General features: G+C 73.5%; 3 protein-coding genes across 4 annotated transcripts; all 3 read left to right on the top strand.

Moving 5' to 3' along the window:
- The first annotated feature begins 218 nt into the window (after nucleotides 1-218).
- Nucleotides 219-9,301, top strand: PELP1 (proline, glutamate and leucine rich protein 1). The gene is made up of 17 exons (XM_075489342.1): nucleotides 219-387; nucleotides 774-838; nucleotides 1,685-1,790; nucleotides 2,290-2,439; nucleotides 2,867-2,938; nucleotides 3,055-3,114; nucleotides 3,695-3,845; nucleotides 4,446-4,575; nucleotides 4,678-4,765; nucleotides 4,902-4,990; nucleotides 5,505-5,621; nucleotides 5,969-6,119; nucleotides 6,212-6,338; nucleotides 6,586-6,641; nucleotides 6,976-7,203; nucleotides 7,756-8,976; nucleotides 9,199-9,301. The coding sequence occupies exons 1-17, from the start codon at nucleotides 262-264 to the stop codon at nucleotides 9,280-9,282; spliced, it is 3,021 nt and encodes a 1,006-aa protein (XP_075345457.1). The 5' UTR covers nucleotides 219-261; the 3' UTR covers nucleotides 9,283-9,301.
- Nucleotides 9,302-9,494: 193 nt separating this feature from the next.
- SNAPC2 (small nuclear RNA activating complex polypeptide 2) lies at nucleotides 9,495-11,671 on the top strand. 2 transcript variants are annotated; one of them, XM_075489345.1, is made up of 5 exons: nucleotides 9,496-9,757; nucleotides 10,413-10,532; nucleotides 10,619-10,687; nucleotides 10,807-11,044; nucleotides 11,299-11,671. In XM_075489345.1, the coding sequence occupies exons 1-5, from the start codon at nucleotides 9,548-9,550 to the stop codon at nucleotides 11,649-11,651; spliced, it is 990 nt and encodes a 329-aa protein (XP_075345460.1). In that variant the 5' UTR covers nucleotides 9,496-9,547; the 3' UTR covers nucleotides 11,652-11,671. The 2 variants fall into 2 exon arrangements, with proteins under 2 accessions (XP_075345461.1, XP_075345460.1); XM_075489346.1 differs by lacking the exon at nucleotides 10,413-10,532 and having other exon boundaries at nucleotides 9,495-9,757.
- Nucleotides 11,672-12,522: 851 nt separating this feature from the next.
- COPS6 (COP9 signalosome subunit 6) lies at nucleotides 12,523-16,116 on the top strand. The gene is made up of 10 exons (XM_075489356.1): nucleotides 12,523-12,651; nucleotides 13,312-13,437; nucleotides 13,949-14,080; nucleotides 14,366-14,454; nucleotides 14,540-14,602; nucleotides 14,707-14,754; nucleotides 14,987-15,101; nucleotides 15,311-15,403; nucleotides 15,628-15,728; nucleotides 15,943-16,116. The coding sequence occupies exons 1-10, from the start codon at nucleotides 12,573-12,575 to the stop codon at nucleotides 16,081-16,083; spliced, it is 987 nt and encodes a 328-aa protein (XP_075345471.1). The 5' UTR covers nucleotides 12,523-12,572; the 3' UTR covers nucleotides 16,084-16,116.
- The last annotated feature ends 214 nt before the right edge of the window (nucleotides 16,117-16,330 follow it).

Consider the following 16,330-nt stretch of genomic DNA (forward strand, 5'->3'; position numbering starts at 1 on the left):
CTTCCGGGGCGCCCGCGCCGCGGCGGTGTCCAGGCCCCCCCCGGCCCCGTCCGTGGCCGTTTCCAGCTCCCCCGCCCCGCTTCCCCGCGGCCGTTTCAAGCCCCCCCCCCCGCCCCCCCCGGGCGGTTTCAAGGCCTCCCCCCGCCCCAGCGGGCGGTTTCCAGGCCCCGCCCCGCCTGGCCCCGCCTCCTCCCTGAGGCCCCGCCTCCCCGCGCGGCGTGACCTCATCAGGCGGCGCCCGGCTCCGCGCGTGCGGCGGCGATGGCGGCGGTGGCGGCGGCGCGGGCCCCCGCCGCGCCGCTGCTGGAGGCGCTGAGCGCGCTCCCGCCCTCCCGGCGCGCGCTCCCGGGGCTCGTGCGGGGGCTGCGGGACAGCGCGGGCACGCAGGTGCGGGGGGGAGGGGCACCGGGGCCGGGAACGGGACCCCCGCGGGCACCGGGACCCCTCTCCAGCGGCATCGGGGCCCCCCACCCCCCCCGGGCAACGGGACCGCGCCCCAACGCCGGGATCGGGACCCCTCGGGCCCTGCCCCCCCCCCCCCCCGCCCCGCCCCGGGAACCACGCCCCCGGCCCCACTCCCCGGGACCCCACCCCACCCCACCCCCGCGCCGGGGCCGTGCCCGCCCTCCCGCCCATTTGACCCCACATGACCCCCGGTGACCTCTGACCCCCCCGCTACCCCATCCCTCGTGACTCCCCGACCCCCCCGCATGACCCCTGGGGACACCCCGTGGCCCCGGATGCCCTCGTGACCCCTGACCCCGTGACCCCAGAGCGCCCAGGCCATCGGTGGCCTCGTCGGCGTCACCAGCGCCCGCCTCAGCTCCATGAAGACCCGGTGAGTGACGGCTGCTTCGGCCAATCCGGACGCGCGGTTCCTTTGCTGCCATCTTCCTCATTGGCTACTGTGCTGGGGGCGGGGCAAAAAGTGAGGCATGAGCCAATGCGAAAGTAGTGCCAGCTCGTGCAGAGGGTGTGGCTAGCACATTAGCCAATGGGAGCATGCTTCCAAATTGCAGCTGTGTTGCCATTGGCTGGCTGTTTTTTTTTTTTTGTGGGGGTGCAGTAAGCCAATGAAATGAGGCATTGTCTCTTGGGGGTGGGGCTGCAGGGGCAGGCAGCCAATCAGAAGGGGGATGGGTTACATGTTCCATTCTCACATGGATGTGTTTCTCATTGGTTGTTTTATTATGGGTGGGTGGGACTACATGAATAGGCAGCCACTCAGAAGCCACCCTGGTGCCACACCTCTGGGGTGCTGTATCTCATTGGCTTAGCAGTGCAGCCAGTCAGAGGGGGCGTGTCCTCCCTGTACCACACCTTCAACCTGCTGCTTCCTATTGGCTCCCCAACATGCGGTGGGCGGCACTAAGTGGGACCGCCCCCAATCAAGAGCGAGTTCCCGCCCTGGTGGGTGGAGCCAGGCAGGCAGGCAGCCAATCAGGCGTTGACTATTGCACCACGCCCTTGTCGCGGTGCCGCCCATTGGCTCCCCTGAGATGAGGCGCGGCTGGGACTCGGGGCCACGGCAGCCAATCAGAAGCGGGGTGTCGTCCGTCTGTTGTTGTCGTGTGTGTGTGTGTGTGTGTGTGTGTGTGTGTGTGTGTCCCCGGGGCCGGGCTCGCCATTGGCCGGCAGGGGCCGTGGGGGCGGGCCCTGCGTGCGGCAGCCAATGGCGTTGCAGGTTCGAGGGGCTGTGCCTGCTGTCGCTGCTGGTGAGCGAGAGCCCGACCGAGCCCTTCCAGCAGCACTGCCTGGGCTGGCTGCGCGGCCTGCAGCACCTCCTGCAGGTGGGGCCGGCCTGGGGGGGCCCTGGGGGGGTCCAGGGGGCTGGGGGGGGCCTGGGGTCCCTGGGGGGGGTCCCTGGGGGGGATCCTAGGGGGATGGGGGGGGTCCCTGGGGGGGTACTGGGGGCTGGGGGGGCCCCTGGGGGGGTCCCTGGGGGGGGGGGGGGTCCTTGAGGAGCTGTGGAGGTCCCTGGGGGGCTACTAGGAGGCTGGGGGGGCTGAGGGACTGAGGTGCTATGGAGGTCTCTCGGGGGGGTGTCCTAGGGGGCTGGGGGGGTCCCTGGGCGGGGCTGGAGGAGTCTCTGAGGTGCTGTGGGGGTCCCTGGGGGTGTCCCTGGGGGGGTCCTACGGGGCTGAGGGGCCCCAGCACTCCCCGGGGGGCTGGAGGGCAGCACTGCCTGGGCTGGGCCAGGGCCGGGGCAGCGGGCGACTGGGCGCGCTGGGAGGGGATGGGGGCCATGCCGAGGAGGGGCCGCGCTGACACCCCCCACGCCCCCCCCAGTCGCAGGACCCGGCCCCCACCATGGCGCTGGGGGTGGCCGTGCTCCACGACCTGCTGCTCTTCTCCTCCCAACTGCCCGAGCTGGCGCGGGACATCGGCACCAACCACATCCCCGGGCTGCTCACCTCCCTGCTGGCCCTCAAACCCGAGGTGGGGCCGGGGGGGCCGCGGGGGGGCCTGGCAGGGGCTGGGGGGACACGCACGGTGGCCGGGGATGATGGCACAAGGCCCGGGGGGGGTCCGAGGGGGGATCCAGGGGGGTTCAGAAGTGTCACAGAGGGGATGGAGGGGCCTTGGGGGGCTCATGGGGGCACAAGGGGGGCTGGGGAGGGTCGCAGGGGGCGGGGGGCACAGGCAGGGGGTACGGGGGGGGTGCTTTCTGGGGGACTTGTGGGAGGAGGTGGCAGTGGGGGCTGGGGGATACACGGAGGGTTTTGGGGGCACATGGGTGGCTGAGGGGGGCTGCGGGGACATAAGGGTTTGGGAGGGAGGGCTCGGGGGCATATGGGGGATTTGGGGGGACACAGGGGACTTGGGGGGGGCTCAGGGTCTGTGCCTGCCCCGCTCACCCCCGCAGTGCGAGGTCTCCACGCTGGAGGGCATCAAGTCCTGCATGACCTTCTACCCCCGGGCCTGCGGCTCCATGCGGGTGAGGACCCCCGCCGGGGAGCTGGGGGGAGTCCGTGCCTTCCCCCGCCCCAGGAGGGCGTGGCAGGGCGGGGCGCGCGCTCTGCGTCATCGTCACCCCCCCGTCGTCTCGCGCAGGGAAAGCTGGCGGCGTATTTTCTCTCCCGCATCGACTCTGAGTCCCCGCAGCTGCAGCAGGTAGATGGGGCAGCCGGGGGGGACCGTGAAGTTTGGGGGGGGGGCTCCCGGCAGGTTGAAGGTGTGGGGCTGTTCTGGGGGGGTCCAGGGTACGTCCTGGGGGCTGTGGCCAGTCTCAGGGGGTGCGGGGGGCAGTTGGGACTCCGGGGGGGGGTCTAGGGTAACGCTCGGGGGGTCCTAGGGAAACCATGGGCACCCCAAGGGGCTCCTGAGGAGGATGGGGGGGGCGTAGGGAGGCCAGAAGAGCCCTGGGGTGGGTCTGGGGGGTCAGGGCATCTGGGGGGGGCTGGGGCAGCCCTGGGGGGCCGTGGGCTGCCCTGGGGGGGGCAAGGCAGTCACTGGGGGATCAGGGAGCACTGCGGGGGGGCTGGGTCAGCCCCGGGGGTCTCGTAGGGGCTGGGGTGGTTCTTGGGGGAGGGGGCAGGGCTCCGGGGCAGCCCGGGGGGAGGCAGGGCTGTCAGTGGGGGAACTGGGGCATCTGGGGGGGGCTGGGGCAGCCCGGCGCTGCTCATGGGGGCTCACGGCAGCCCGGGGGACAGGCGGGTGGGGGTCCTGACACGTGCCCCCCCCCCCCCCCAAGCTGGCCTGCGAGTGCTACGCGCTGCTGCCGGCCCTGGGCCGGGGCTTCTCGCAGGGGCTGCGGCACACGGAGTGCTGGAACCAGGAGGTGCAGGGGCTGCTGGCCACCCTGCACGGGCTGCTCGGGGCGCTCTTCGAGGGCAGCGAGACCGGTGAGGGGGGGCCGGGGCACGGAGGGACCGTCGGGAGGGGCTTGGGGGCTCTGGGGGCATGGAGAGACCCTGAGGGATGGTTTTGGGGGGGCGCTGGGGGGAAGGACAGACCCTGAGGGGGGCTTTGGGGGGCTTGGGGAGCACAGAGAGACCCTGAGAGGGGGGTGTGGGGGGTATTTGGGGATGGACAGATCCTGAGACGTGGTTTTGGGGGTTTTGTAGGGATGGAGAGACTCTCGGGTGGTTTCGGGGGCTTCTGTGGCTGCAGAGAGACTAAGAGATGGTTTTGGGGGTGCTGCGTGGATGTGGAGACCCCGAGGGGTGGTTTGGGGGACACGGGGGGGGCTGTGAGGACCCTGAGAAATGTTTTGGGGGAACCTGGGGGCATGGAGAGACCCTCAGGTGGTTTCGGGGGGCTTTGGAGGGATGAAGGGGCCCTGAACGATGTTTGGGGGGACGTTGTGGTGACACAGACTCTGATAGATGGCTGGGGAACGCTGGCGGAGTTGGAGGGGCCCTGAGGGATGTTTTGGGGGTCTCTGAAGGCCGAGGGATGGCGGGGGTCTCCCGGGGTGCCCCGGCACTAATGCTGCCCCCCAGACCCGCTGCCCTATGAGGGGCCGGGGGTGGAGATGCTGTTGCCGGCCCCCCAGGACGGGGACACCGGTTTTGTCCTCACCCTGCACAACCGCTTCTCGGGGCTGGCCCGCGTGCTCCAGCTCCTTCTCAGGTACCAGCCCCCCCACGCTCTCCCAGACCCCCCCCACCTTTCCCGGCCCCGCAGCTGTGTCCCCTGGACCCCCAGCTCCCCCTGACCCCCCTTCCCTGGCAGCAAGGACTTCGTGGCTCCCGTCACCGTCCCCGTCCAGGACATTTTGGACCTCATCTGCCGTGCCCTGAACATCACCAGCAAGAACATCGTGAGTGGGGCGGAGGAGGGTCCCCGAGCCCCTCCCCAGGGCAGCTGAGCCCCCGGCTGCGTCCTTGGTGCTGGGAGGGGCATTTGGGGCTGCAGAGGGGACGCCCCGGGTCCCAACCCTGCCCTGTGCCCCCCAGAACTGGTTTGGGGACGGTCCTCTGAAGATGCTGCTGCTGCCCTCGGTCCACCTGGACATGCTGGACGTGCTCTCCTCCCTCATCCTGGCGTGAGTCTGGGGGGCCGGGAGGGTTTGGGGGTGACTGGGGACGTTGGGGTTGTGCTAGGAGGGAACTGGGGGTGCTCAGGGGATGTTGGGGGTGCGCTGGGAGAGAAGCAGGGAGGGAAGGGCTGCGCTGGGGGTCTGGGGGGCTGCGCTGGGGTCTGGGGCTGCGCTGGGGGCCAGGGGGCTGCGCTGGGGTTGGGGCTGTGCTGGGGATACGTGGGCTGTGCTGGGGAGTCCGGGGGGCTGCACTGGGGGCCGGGGGGCTGCGCTGGGGTCGGGGCTGCACTGGGGGCTGGGGGGCTGCGCTCGGGGTACATGGGCTGCGCTGGGGGTCCGGGGGGCTGCGCTGGGGTCGGGGCTGCGCTGGGGGCCGGGGGGCTGCGCTGGGGGTACATGGGCTGTGCTGGGGGCTGGGGGGCTGCGCTGGGGTCGGGGCTGCACTGGGTGTACATGGGCCGCGCTGGGGGCCGGGGGGCCGCGCTGGGGGCCGGGGCGCAGGCCTGACGCGGCCCCGCAGGTGTGGGGCGCGCCTGGTGCGCTGGGGCAGCGTCCTGGGCCGCCTCTTCCCGCAGGTGCTGAGCGCCTGGAGCGGCGCCCGCGAGGCCGCGCTGCCGGGGCAGGAGAAGCCCTTCAGGTGCGGGGGGGACGGGCGGGGGGCTCCCCCGCGGCAGGGCTGGGCCTGGGCGGGGGGGCACCCCCACGGGTCCCTGCGGTTCCCGGGGGGCTCGGGGGCCCCTGGGTCTGTCCGTGATGTCCCGGGGCAGCCGGGGGTGCGGGGGGAGGCTTGGGGGTCCCTGGGGCAGCTGGGGGGGCAGGGGGAGGTGTGGGGGTCCCTCGGGCAGCCAGAGGCACACGGGGAGGTGTGGGGGTCCCTGGGGCAGCCGGGGGGGCAGGGGGAGGTGTGGGGGTCCCGGGGGCAGCCGGTGGCACACGGGGAGGTGTGGGGGTCCCCAGGCCCCCCCTGACGCCCCGCGCCCCCAGCGCGGTGCGCACCCGCCTGTACCAGGTGCTGGAGCTGTGGGTGGAGGTGGCGGGCGCCGCCTCGGGGGTGCTGCAGGGCCCCGGGGCCCCCGGCGAGGTGCTGCTGGCCCACTTGCTCAGCGACATCACCCCCCCGGCCGAGGGCATCAAGGTGAGCCCCCCCGGGCCCCCGTCCCTGTCCCCCCCGTGTCCCTCTCCCCCCCGCAGACCCCCGGTACCCCCTCTTCTCTCTTCTCCCCGCAGCTGAAGGCAGACCCCAAACCCAGCGCCCCAAAACGGCCCAAGCTGGGGGACGGGGGGGACGCCCCTGCCCTGCACCGCAAGCTGGAGCCGGCGGCCAACAGCGATGTGTGCCGGGCCGCCCTGCGAGGTACGGGGGTGTCGGGACCCCCCTACGGGCACGGGGGGGGGGCTGCACCCCTCCCTCGGGGCCGCGGTGGGGCCTCGCTCGCCCCGTTGTGACCCCCTACTGGTGGTGGGGGGTCGGGGGAAAGGGGAGCCCCCCCAGTTGCCTTGTTGTGGTTCCCCAAGACCCCTGTTGGTGTTGTGGGGTGTGGGGGTTGGGGGAAAGGGGGAGCCCCCCGATCGCCCCGTCGCTGACCCCCGTGTTCCCCCAGCGCTGCGTCGTGCCATCCTGACGGGGGGGCCGCTGATCAAGGAGGAGACGCACCGGGTACGGGGGCGAGGGGGGGGGCTCCGCAGGGCTGGGGGGCAGTACTGGGGTTTTGGGGGGCAGGTGTGGGGCTGGGGTTGTTCTCGGGGGGCCCGGGGGCCGGGTGGGGACAACTGCAAGGAGAAGGCGGGGGTCTCGGTGGGAGCAGTAATGGGGTTTGGGGGGCGGGGGAGTGGGTGTCTGTGGGGCTGGGGCAAGCGGGAGGGGTGGGCAGGCGATGGGGGTCTCCACAGGGCCGGGGTAGCGGCGGGGGGGATCGGGGAGACGCGCTGCGGGTCCCCGCGGGGCTGGGGGCTGCTCCCCCTCCCCCGACACCCCCCTGTCCCCTCGCCAGCGGCTGCAGGAGCTGGTGGTGCCGCTGCTGCTGCGGCTGCCGCAGAGCGAGGTCCCCCCGGGCCCCCCCGCCGGCCCCCCCGGCACCCCCTACGCCAGCCCCCCGTGCCGGGCCGCCCTCTACCAGCTGCTGCTGGCCCTGGTGCTGGCCCCCGCCCCCGCCGGGGCCCCCCCCCTGCACTGCGCCCTGCGCGCCTTCGGCCAGGGCCAGCGCGACCCGGCCCTCCAGGTGAGGAGGTGGGGACCCCTGGGCCCCCCCGTCCTGGTCTGGGACCCCCAGAGCCCCCCCGTCCTCCCCAGGGGCCCCCCGTCCTCCCCGGGCCCCCCCAGCCCGGAGCTGGCACCCCCAGGGGGTCCCCGTCCCCCAGGGACCCCTGATTCCTCCTGCCCCCCCCTGCCTTGTCCCCCTGGGGTCTCCCCTTGTACCACTCGGGTCCCCCCGTTTCACAGCCGGGACCCCCCAGCTGTTACCTGAGACCCACATGGGTCACGACCCCCCCTGAGGACCCCCTGCCCCAGAGCTGGGACCCCCTTACTCCCCCAGGTCCCCCCGTTTCACAGCCAGGACCCCCCCAGGCACCCCTAAAACCCCATGTCCTACAGCCGGGACCCTCAGAGCCCCCCTCACCCCACAGCCCCTCCCCCTGGGACCCCCCCAGTCGGGGAGCCGGGACCCAAGGGCCCCTCCATCCCCCAGGGACACCCCCATCCCACGGCGGGGACCCCCCAAAGCCCCCCCTCGGCCCCAGTCTCCCCCAGTAACCCCCCGCTCCCCGTCCAGGTCTCCTCCGTCTGCGCCGAAGCCCTGGTGGTGGTGAACGCCCTGGCGCGGCCCTGGGTGCCCCCCCTGCACCCCCCCACCGTCCCAGGCGCCCCCCCGGAGCCCCCCACCCCCCCCTTCCGCCCCCTGCCGCCCCCCGCCTTCCCGGGGGCACCCCGGGCCGCCCCCCCCAACCCGCTGGGGCCCCCCCGGCTGCCGCCGCTGGCCGAGGAGCCCCCCGGGGAGGCCCCCCCCGGGCAGCCCCCCGCCGCCCCGGGGGGCGAGGAGGAGGGGGGCCCGGCGGGGGGCCGCCCCCGGCGCCCCGTCTTCGTGCACTACGACAAGGAGGAGCCCTCGGACGTGGAGATCTCCCTGGAGAGCGACTCGGACGACAGCGTGGTCATCGTCCCCAAGCGGGGCGCGCCCCCCTCGCCCCCCGCCCCCAAGAGCGGGGGGCCCCCGCCGCCGCCCTCGCCCCCGCCGGCGCCCCCCGAGCCCCCCGAGGAGCCGGGCCCCCCCCCGCCGCCGCCGCCGCCGCCCCCGCCGCTGCCCCCCGTCGTCCCCCCGGCCGCCCCCCCGGAGCTGCCGGGGATCCCCGGGGAGCCCGACCCGGCGGTGATCAACATCAACAGCAGCGAGGAGGAGGAGGAGGAGGAGGAAGAGGAGGAGGAGGAGGAAGAGGAGTTCGGGGAGGAAGAGTTCTTCGAGGAGGAGGAGGAGGAGGAAGAGGAGGAGGAGGAGGAGGAGGAAGAGTTCGACGAGGAGGAAGAGCTGGGCGAGGAGGAGTACGAGGAGGATGAGGAGGAGTACGAGGAGGACGAAGGCCTCTCCGAGGAGGAGGAGGAGGAGGAGGAGGAAGGGGGCGTCGAGGCGGGGCAGCCCCTGCCGGTGCCCGAGGAGCCCCCCCCGCCCCCGGGGGACACCGGCGCCCTGGTGATGGAGGTGGACGAAGGCCACCCGCCCCCCCTGGCCGAGGAGGAGGAGGAGGAGGATGAAGAGGAGGAGGAGGAGGAGGGGACGACGACCAAGGCCCCCCAGGAGGCGGGGGAGGAAGAGGGGGAGCCCCCCCCGGGCATCCCGGAGCCCCCGCCCCCCCTCCTGGAGCCCCCTGAGGCGCCTCCCCCCGCCCTGGATGCCGCCCACCCCGCGCCGCACCCCGAGCCCCCCGGGGGGGGGGGCAGCCCCCCGCCGGTGCCCCCCCAGCTGGAGGAGGAGCCCCTGCCCCCCCCGGACAAGGAGGAGGTACGGGGGGGGCGGCTGGGGGAGGGGAAGGGGGCGGTTTGGGGGCGCGGGGGGAGTCTGGGGGCAGCCTAGGGGAAGAGGGGTCCGGTGCGGGGGTCTCGGGGGGGGGGGGCAGGGGCGGCTGGGGGGGGAGGGATGGGGCAGTCTGGGGGAAGAGGGGTGCGGTGCGGGGGTCCCGGCGGGCAGGGGCGGTTGGCCCCCCCTGACGCATGACCCCCGCAGGAGCTGGACGAGACGGCCACCATGCTGGCGGATTTCATCGACTGCCCCCCGGACGACGACAAGGCCCCCGAAACCGCCCCGTGACCCCCCCCAGGCGCCCCCCGGGGTGCCCCGCAACGCTCCCCCCGCCCGGCGCCCCCGCAGCGGCGAAACGTGGAATAAACACCCCCGCCCCCCCCCCCAAGCCCCGGCTCCGTCTCCGTGGGGGGAGGTGGGGGGCTCGAACTACAACTCCCAGAGTGCCTCGCGGCTTTAGGCGCGGCGCCAGTGACGCGCAGGCGGCACCGTGCGGGTGCGCTGCGAGTGACGCCATCTCCGCGCGCCGGCGGCCGCCCGGGCCGGCGCCGCCATGAAGCCGCCGCTGCGGCCCCGCCTGGCCCCGGCGCGGTACGTGACGGGCCCGGGGGCGGCGGCCGAGCCGGAGCGGGCGCGGGCGGCCTGGTCGGTGCGGGAGAAGCGGGCGCTGCTGGCGGCGCTGCGGGCTCAGGCCGCCCTCGGCCTCCCCGAGCTGCAGCCGCGGCCGCTGCGGGAGCGCCTGCCCCGGCGGAGCGAGGCCGAGGTGGGGGCGGCGGGGACCTGGAGCGGGGGGAGGTCCCGGGACCCGGGGGGAGATGGGGGGGTGGAGTGGGGTCCCCGGACGCCCGGGACCCCTGGGGAGGGGGTGACATGGGGGTCCCCGGACACCTGCGTCCCGGGGAGGTTATGTGGGGGTCCCCCGTCGCTGGGGTCCCGGGGGGGTGTGGGTGTGGCATGGGGGTCTCCGGAGGGGGTGACATGGGGGTCCCGGGGTCCCAGGGCTGGGTTGCGAGGGTCCCCGGGGGGGTGACATGGGGGTCCACGGTCGTCGGGGTCCCTGGGGAGGTGACATGGGGGTCCCCGGTCGTTGGGGTCCCCGGAGGGGGTGACACGGGGGTCGCCGGTCGTCGGGGTCCCTGGGGAGGTGACATGGGGGTCCGCGGTCGTCGGGGTCCCCGGAGGGGGTGACATGGGGGTCGCCGGCGTCCCGGGGGGGGGTGGTGTGACATGGGGGTCCCAGACGCCGCAGTCCCCCGTCGTTGGGCTCGCCGGGGGGAGCAGTGGCCGCGCAAGGGGGCCCGGGATCCCCGGCCCCCGCCAAGCCCCACGGGTGGCCCCGCGTGTCCCCTCGGCCGCCGTGCCCCCCCCCGGCCGGGCCCCCCAGTGGGACCACAGACCCCGACCCCCCGCCCCCCCAGATCCTCTCGTTCCTGTGCCGGCTGCGGGGCCGGGCGGCGCGGGAGGCCGTGCGCACCCAGTACCGGCACTGCCTGGAGCAGCAGCGCCGCTGCCGCGCCCGGGTCCCGGCCCCCATCGAGGTAACGGGGCTTCGCGGGTGGCGGGGGGGTCCCTGCCCCGGGGCGGGGGGGGCCGGGGCCCAGCGTCACCCCCCGTTCCCTCCCAGGTGTGGCTGGAGCTGGCCCAGACGCTGGCGGAGGGGCTGGAGGAGGCGACGGCGGCCGCCCTCTCGCAGGTGAGGGGGTTTGGGGGGGTTCCCGAGGTGGGGGGGGGGGGCGAGGACACAGTCCCCCCCTCCCTGGGCACCTCTCGGGGTGCGTCACCCCCTCCCCATCCCCACGTTGTTCCCTCCAGGTCCTCACCGTCGCGGCCACCGAGCCCCTGAGCCTTCTCCACTCCGTCCCCCCGCGCCCCGCGGGCACTGCGGCACCGCCGGATCGGGGGGGGTCGGCACCGGCGGACCCCGCAGCCCCTCCGTCGTCGTCCCCCCAGTCCCGCGCCGCCGGGGGCTTCACCGTCGACTTCCAGCGGGTCTACGAGTACCTGGCGCGGCTCTGCCGGGGCGGGAAGGGCCCCGCGCTCCCCCCCGCGGGTGAGCGGGGGTCCCTGATGTCGGGGGGGGGGTGTCTGGACCCCCTTGCTGGTCCAGGGAGGGGGATTTGGAGAGCTGGGAGCGGGGGTCTGTCCTTCGCTGGGGGGGTTGTCCCACATTGGGGGGGTGTTGATCCCAAACCGGGGGGGGGGACCCAGCTGGGGACGGCATCGCCGCTGTCCCCCCCGTGGGGCTGGGCCCCCCCGGCGGGGCGTGGGGCGGGCGGGGGGTCCTGACGCCGTGTCCCCCCCCAGAGTCGGCGGTGGTGCTGGCGCTGCTGGCCTCCCTCCCCCAGGAGCTGGGTGCCCTCGACCGCGCCGCCCTGCACAGCCACCTCCGGGGGGTCTACGGCACCCTGACAGCCCCCCGCCCCCCCGAGACGGACCCCCCCGACCCCGGCACGGCCCCCGGCAGCCCCCCGGCCCCCGGTACCCGCCCCGGCCTCCGGAACCCCCGCGTCCGGCTGGAGGGGGGTCGGCCTCTGCCCCCTCAACCTCTTCCTGGTCCCGCTGCGGCTCCTGGCCCGAGCGGAGCCCTCGGGGTGAGCCGGGACCCTCGCGCGGGGGGTGCCCCCCAGGGCGGGGCCGGGGGCGCGGGCGGGGAATAAACACCCCGATTTGTTCCAAACCCGGAGTTTTCGGAGTCGTTTGGGGAGTGGAAAAAATGGGGGGTGGGGGGGAGAAATCACGGTTTTTGGGGTCGTAGTGAGGAGCTGCCCCCACCGGTCCCCTGGGACCCGCCCTGTGAGGCACTGGGAAGGGACTGGGAGGCTCTGGGAAAGGTCTGGGAAGCCTTAGGAGGGGAGAGGCAGGCACTGGGGTGGACTGGGAGGCCTTAGGAGGAGACTGGAATGGACTGGGAGGCACTGGGATGGACTGGAGGCACTGGGGTGGACTGGGAAGCCTTAGGAGGGAACTGGGAGGCACTGGGGTGGACTGGGAGGCACTGGGAAAGGTCTGGGAGGCCTTAGGAGGGGACTGGGAGGCACTGGGATGGACTGGGAGGCACTGGGATGGACTGGGAGGCCTTAGGAGGCCCTGGGAAAGGTCTGGGAAGCCTTAGGAGGGGAGAGGCAGGCACTGGGGTGGACTGGGAGGCCTTAGGAGGAGACTGGAATGGACTGGGAGGCACTGGGATGGACTGGAGGCACGGGGGTGGACTGGGAAGCCTTAGGAGGGAACTGGGAGGCACTGGGGTGGACTGGGAGGCACTGGGAAAGGTCTGGGAGGCCTTAGGAGGGGACTGGGAGGCACTGGGGTGGACTGGGAGGCACTGGGAAAGGTCTGGGAAGCCTTAGGAGGGGACGAGGAGGCACTGGGATGGACTGGGAGGCCTTAGGAGGGGACGGGGAGGCACTGGGATGGACTGGGTAGAGGATAGGGGTGGTGAGGGCTGAGGGACTCTCTCAGGGTCTGCGCATGCGCCGCAACCACTGCCCACAGCGCATGCGCACGCCCCCTTTAAGTCCCTCCCGCGCATGCACAGAGCTGCTGTGTACGGCGGCCGGGCAGGGACAGGCCGAGCCAAGATGGCGGCGGCGGCGGCCGGCGCCTCTTCCTCCGCGGCGGCGAGCAACGGGGCCGGCGGGATGGAGGTGGACGTGGCAGGTACCATCCGCGGGGCCGCCCCGGCACACCGGACCAGCGTCACCGCCCCGGGGCTGCAGGGCCGCACCGGGACCGCCCCGACCGGCCGGTCCCTACCCCGGGCCCCGCTGCCTTCCGCCTAACCCCGCCCCCGCGCCTCATTCCCCGCCCACATTCCCTGGGGACCCGCCCCTGACCCCTTGCCCCGCCCACACCCCCGGGGGCCAACCCCCGGGGGCCCGCCCCCGGGCCTTTTCCCCGCCCACACCGCTCGGGACCCGCCCCTGGGACCTTGCCCCGCCCACAACCCCTGGGGGAACCGCCCCTGGGCCTTTACCCCACCCACAATCCCCAGGGACCCGCCACTGGGACGTTGCCCCGCCCACAACCCCCGGAGACCCGCCCATGGCCTGTAACCACACCTCAGGCCATTGCTCCGCCCCCGTTCCTCATGGCCACGCCCCCATACCAGGTCGTGCACTGTGGATCCGCCCACACACCCCTGGGCCCCGCCCCCTGCTGGCAGCCCCGCCCCCGGCCTGCAGCCCCGCCCCCGGCCTGCAGCCCCGCCCCCAGCCGGCAGCCCCGCCCCCGCCCTGCAGCCCCGCCCCCAACCGGCAGCCCCGCCCCCGGCCTGCAGCCCCGCCCCCAGCCGACAGCCTGCTCACGGCCCCCCCGCAGCCGCCCCCTCGGTGATGGCCGGGGGGGTGACGGGCAGCGTCTCGGTGGCCCTGCACCCCCTCGTCATCCTCAACATCTCCGACCACTGGATCCGCATGCGCTCGCAGGAGGGGCGCCCCGGACAAGGTACCCGCGGCCCCCGCCGCTCCCCAGGGCCCCCCCCCAGAGCCCCCCGGGGTCCCCACAGCCCCTCTGCATCTCCCAGAACCCCCACAGCCCCCCCGAGGCGCTCTATAGCCCCCCCTGCAGCCCCCCGGAGGCTTCTGTGCTCCCCCAGGGTCCCCCACGGCCCCCCTGGGGCCCTCCATAGCCCCTCTGCGGCCTCTCTGGAGCCCCCCAGGGTCCCCCACAGCCCCCCTGGGGCCCTCCATAGCCCCTCTGCGGCCTCTCTGGAGCCCCCCAGAGTCCCCCCACGGCCCCTGCCTTGGCCCCCGTGTCCCCGGGGGGGGGTCTCCACGTGGTCCCCACAGCCCCTGGCCTGGTCCCAGCTGGCACCCGGAGCTGGTTGAGGGTGTCCCCCCCCCGCCCCCCCGCACAAGGCTGAGGCTGAGGCCGGTGCCAGGTGGGGTGGGGGCTGTTGGTGGTACCCCCAAGCCCCGGTGACAGTCCCCGTGTCCCGTCCCCCTCGTCCCCGCAGTGATCGGGGCCCTCATCGGGCGGCAGGAGGGCCGCAACATCGAGGTGATGAATTCCTTCGAGCTGCTCTCGCACGCGGTGGACGGGCACGTCCTCATCGACAAGGAGTACTACTACACCAAGGAGGAGCAGTGTGAGGGGGCAGGGGTCCCGGGGGGTCCTGGGCTGCCCTGCGGGGCCCTGGGGGGCGGGGTCCTGGGCTGTCCCGGGAGATCCTGGGGGGGTCCTGGGCTGCCCTGGGGGGGTCCCGGGGACAAGCCTGGGCTGCATTTGAGGGGATGTCTTGGAAAAGGGGTGATGGGGCCTGTCGGGGGAGGGGGTAGAGGTGGTGTCTGCTCAGTGCCCTGGGAGGGTCTGTGGGGTCCCCCCTGCCTCCAGATTGGGGGTGGGGGGTGATGGCCCCCCCGTCCCTCCCCAGTCAAGCAAGTGTTCAAGGAGCTGGAGTTCCTGGGCTGGTACACGACCGGGGGCCCCCCCGACCCCTCCGACATCCACGTCCACAAGCAGGCGAGTGGCAGTGGGGGGGGTCGGGGGGGGGCAGAATGGGGAGGGAGGGGTGTGCACCCCATCCTGACAGCCCCCCGTGCTCCAGGTGTGCGAGATCATCGAGAGCCCCCTCTTTCTCAAGCTGAACCCCATGACGAAGCACACGGACGTGAGTCGGGGAGGGGTCCCAGCATATGGGGGGGGGGCCCCCAGGACCTCCCCACTGTGAGTCTGGGCCCCCCAAAACAAATATCTTTACCTGCCCCCCCCCAGCTTCCTGTCAGTGTCTTTGAGTCCGTCATTGACATCATCAACGGGGAGGTAGGTCAGTGGGGGGGAATGGGGCTGGGGGGCTCCTGGGGGGGGCTCTTGCCTGGGGCCATGGGGGAGGCCGGGGGGGATCCCAGGGGTGCCACGGGGCGGGGGGGGAGTGGTCCGGGAGCTTGTTTAGGGTCCTGGGGAGGGACGAGGGGTCGGGGGAGGGGGCTTCAGGGGGTGCTGGGGAGGTTGGGGGGACCGTGGGGCTGTCACCCCTCCCGTGTCCCCCCCCCAGGCCACGATGCTGTTTGCGGAGCTGACCTACACCCTGGCCACCGAGGAGGCTGAGCGCATCGGGGTCGACCACGTGGCCCGAATGACGGCGACCGGCAGCGGGGAGAACTCCACGGGTGGGGGACAGGGACGGGGCGGGGGGGGACAACGCAGGATGGGGATGGGTCCCAGGGCTGGGACGGGGCGGGCACAGGGAAGAGGCGGGGGGACATGGGGACAGGGCACCGGAGAAGGGACATGGGGACAGGAGCCACAGGGACACGGCTCTTGGGCTGACCGGAGGGGCTGGAGGGGACACGGGGGACACGCGGCCGTACCCCCGCAGTGGCCGAGCACCTCATCGCCCAGCACAGCGCCATCAAGATGCTGCACAGCCGGGTCAAGCTGATCCTGGAGTACGTGCGAGCTTCTGAGGCCGGTGAGTCGGGGACAGGGCTGTCCCCACTGTCCCCAGGCTTTCCCCGCTCTCCTGGAGCGGGGCTGGGGCAGGTTTGTCCCTGGGGTGTCCCCACGGAAGGAGGGCTGTCCCCAAGGGAGAAGGACTGTCCCCTGGGCCCAGGAGGGGATCCGGGAGGTCCCCAGGGCTGTCCCCAAAGGACCTGGCTGTCCCCCGGGTCCCCAAGGCTGACGCCATCCCCGCAGGCGAGGTGCCCTTCAACCACGAGATCCTGCGCGAAGCCTACGCCCTGTGCCACTGCCTGCCCGTCCTCAGCACCGACAAGTTCAAGACCGACTTCTATGATGTGAGTGATGGCTGGGGGGGTGGGGGGGTCCCCAGGCCCCTCGGGGGAGGCGGCGGTCAGGTCCCCCTGTCCCCGTCGGAGCACAGCCATGTCTCCTCTGCCACCGGCGCTGTTGGTGGCCCCTGAGCTGCTGCAGCGCAGGGGGACGGATGCAATTTGGGGGGGGGGGGGAAGCAGCCCAGTAACCCCCCGATCCGCCCCCCCCTCCCCCCAGCAATGCAACGACGTGGGGCTGATGGCCTACCTGGGCACCATCACCAAGACCTGCAACACCATGAACCAGTTCGTCAACAAGTTCAACATCCTCTACGACCGGCAGGGCATCGGCCGCCGCATGCGGGGGCTCTTCTTCTAGAGCCCCCCCATGCCTGGGGAACCCCACGCTGGGACTGTGAGTGCGGGTCCCCCCTTCCCGGCCCCCCCCCCCAATAAATCAGCTCGAGGATGGGAATTGTGGCTCCGGCCTTGTTTGATGTTCTGGGGGAGCGTGGTCCTGGGGGGGAGCGTGGCCCCAGGGTTGGGAAGAGACCGGTGCTGCCCCCAAAATCCAGTAACAAAAGCCTTTTTATTGGTAAAAAAGCGCTTCGCAAATCACTGTAACA

Source organism: Mycteria americana, unplaced genomic scaffold (assembly GCF_035582795.1).
Source record: "Mycteria americana isolate JAX WOST 10 ecotype Jacksonville Zoo and Gardens unplaced genomic scaffold, USCA_MyAme_1.0 Scaffold_129, whole genome shotgun sequence".
NCBI classification, from domain to species: domain Eukaryota; kingdom Metazoa; phylum Chordata; class Aves; order Ciconiiformes; family Ciconiidae; genus Mycteria; species Mycteria americana.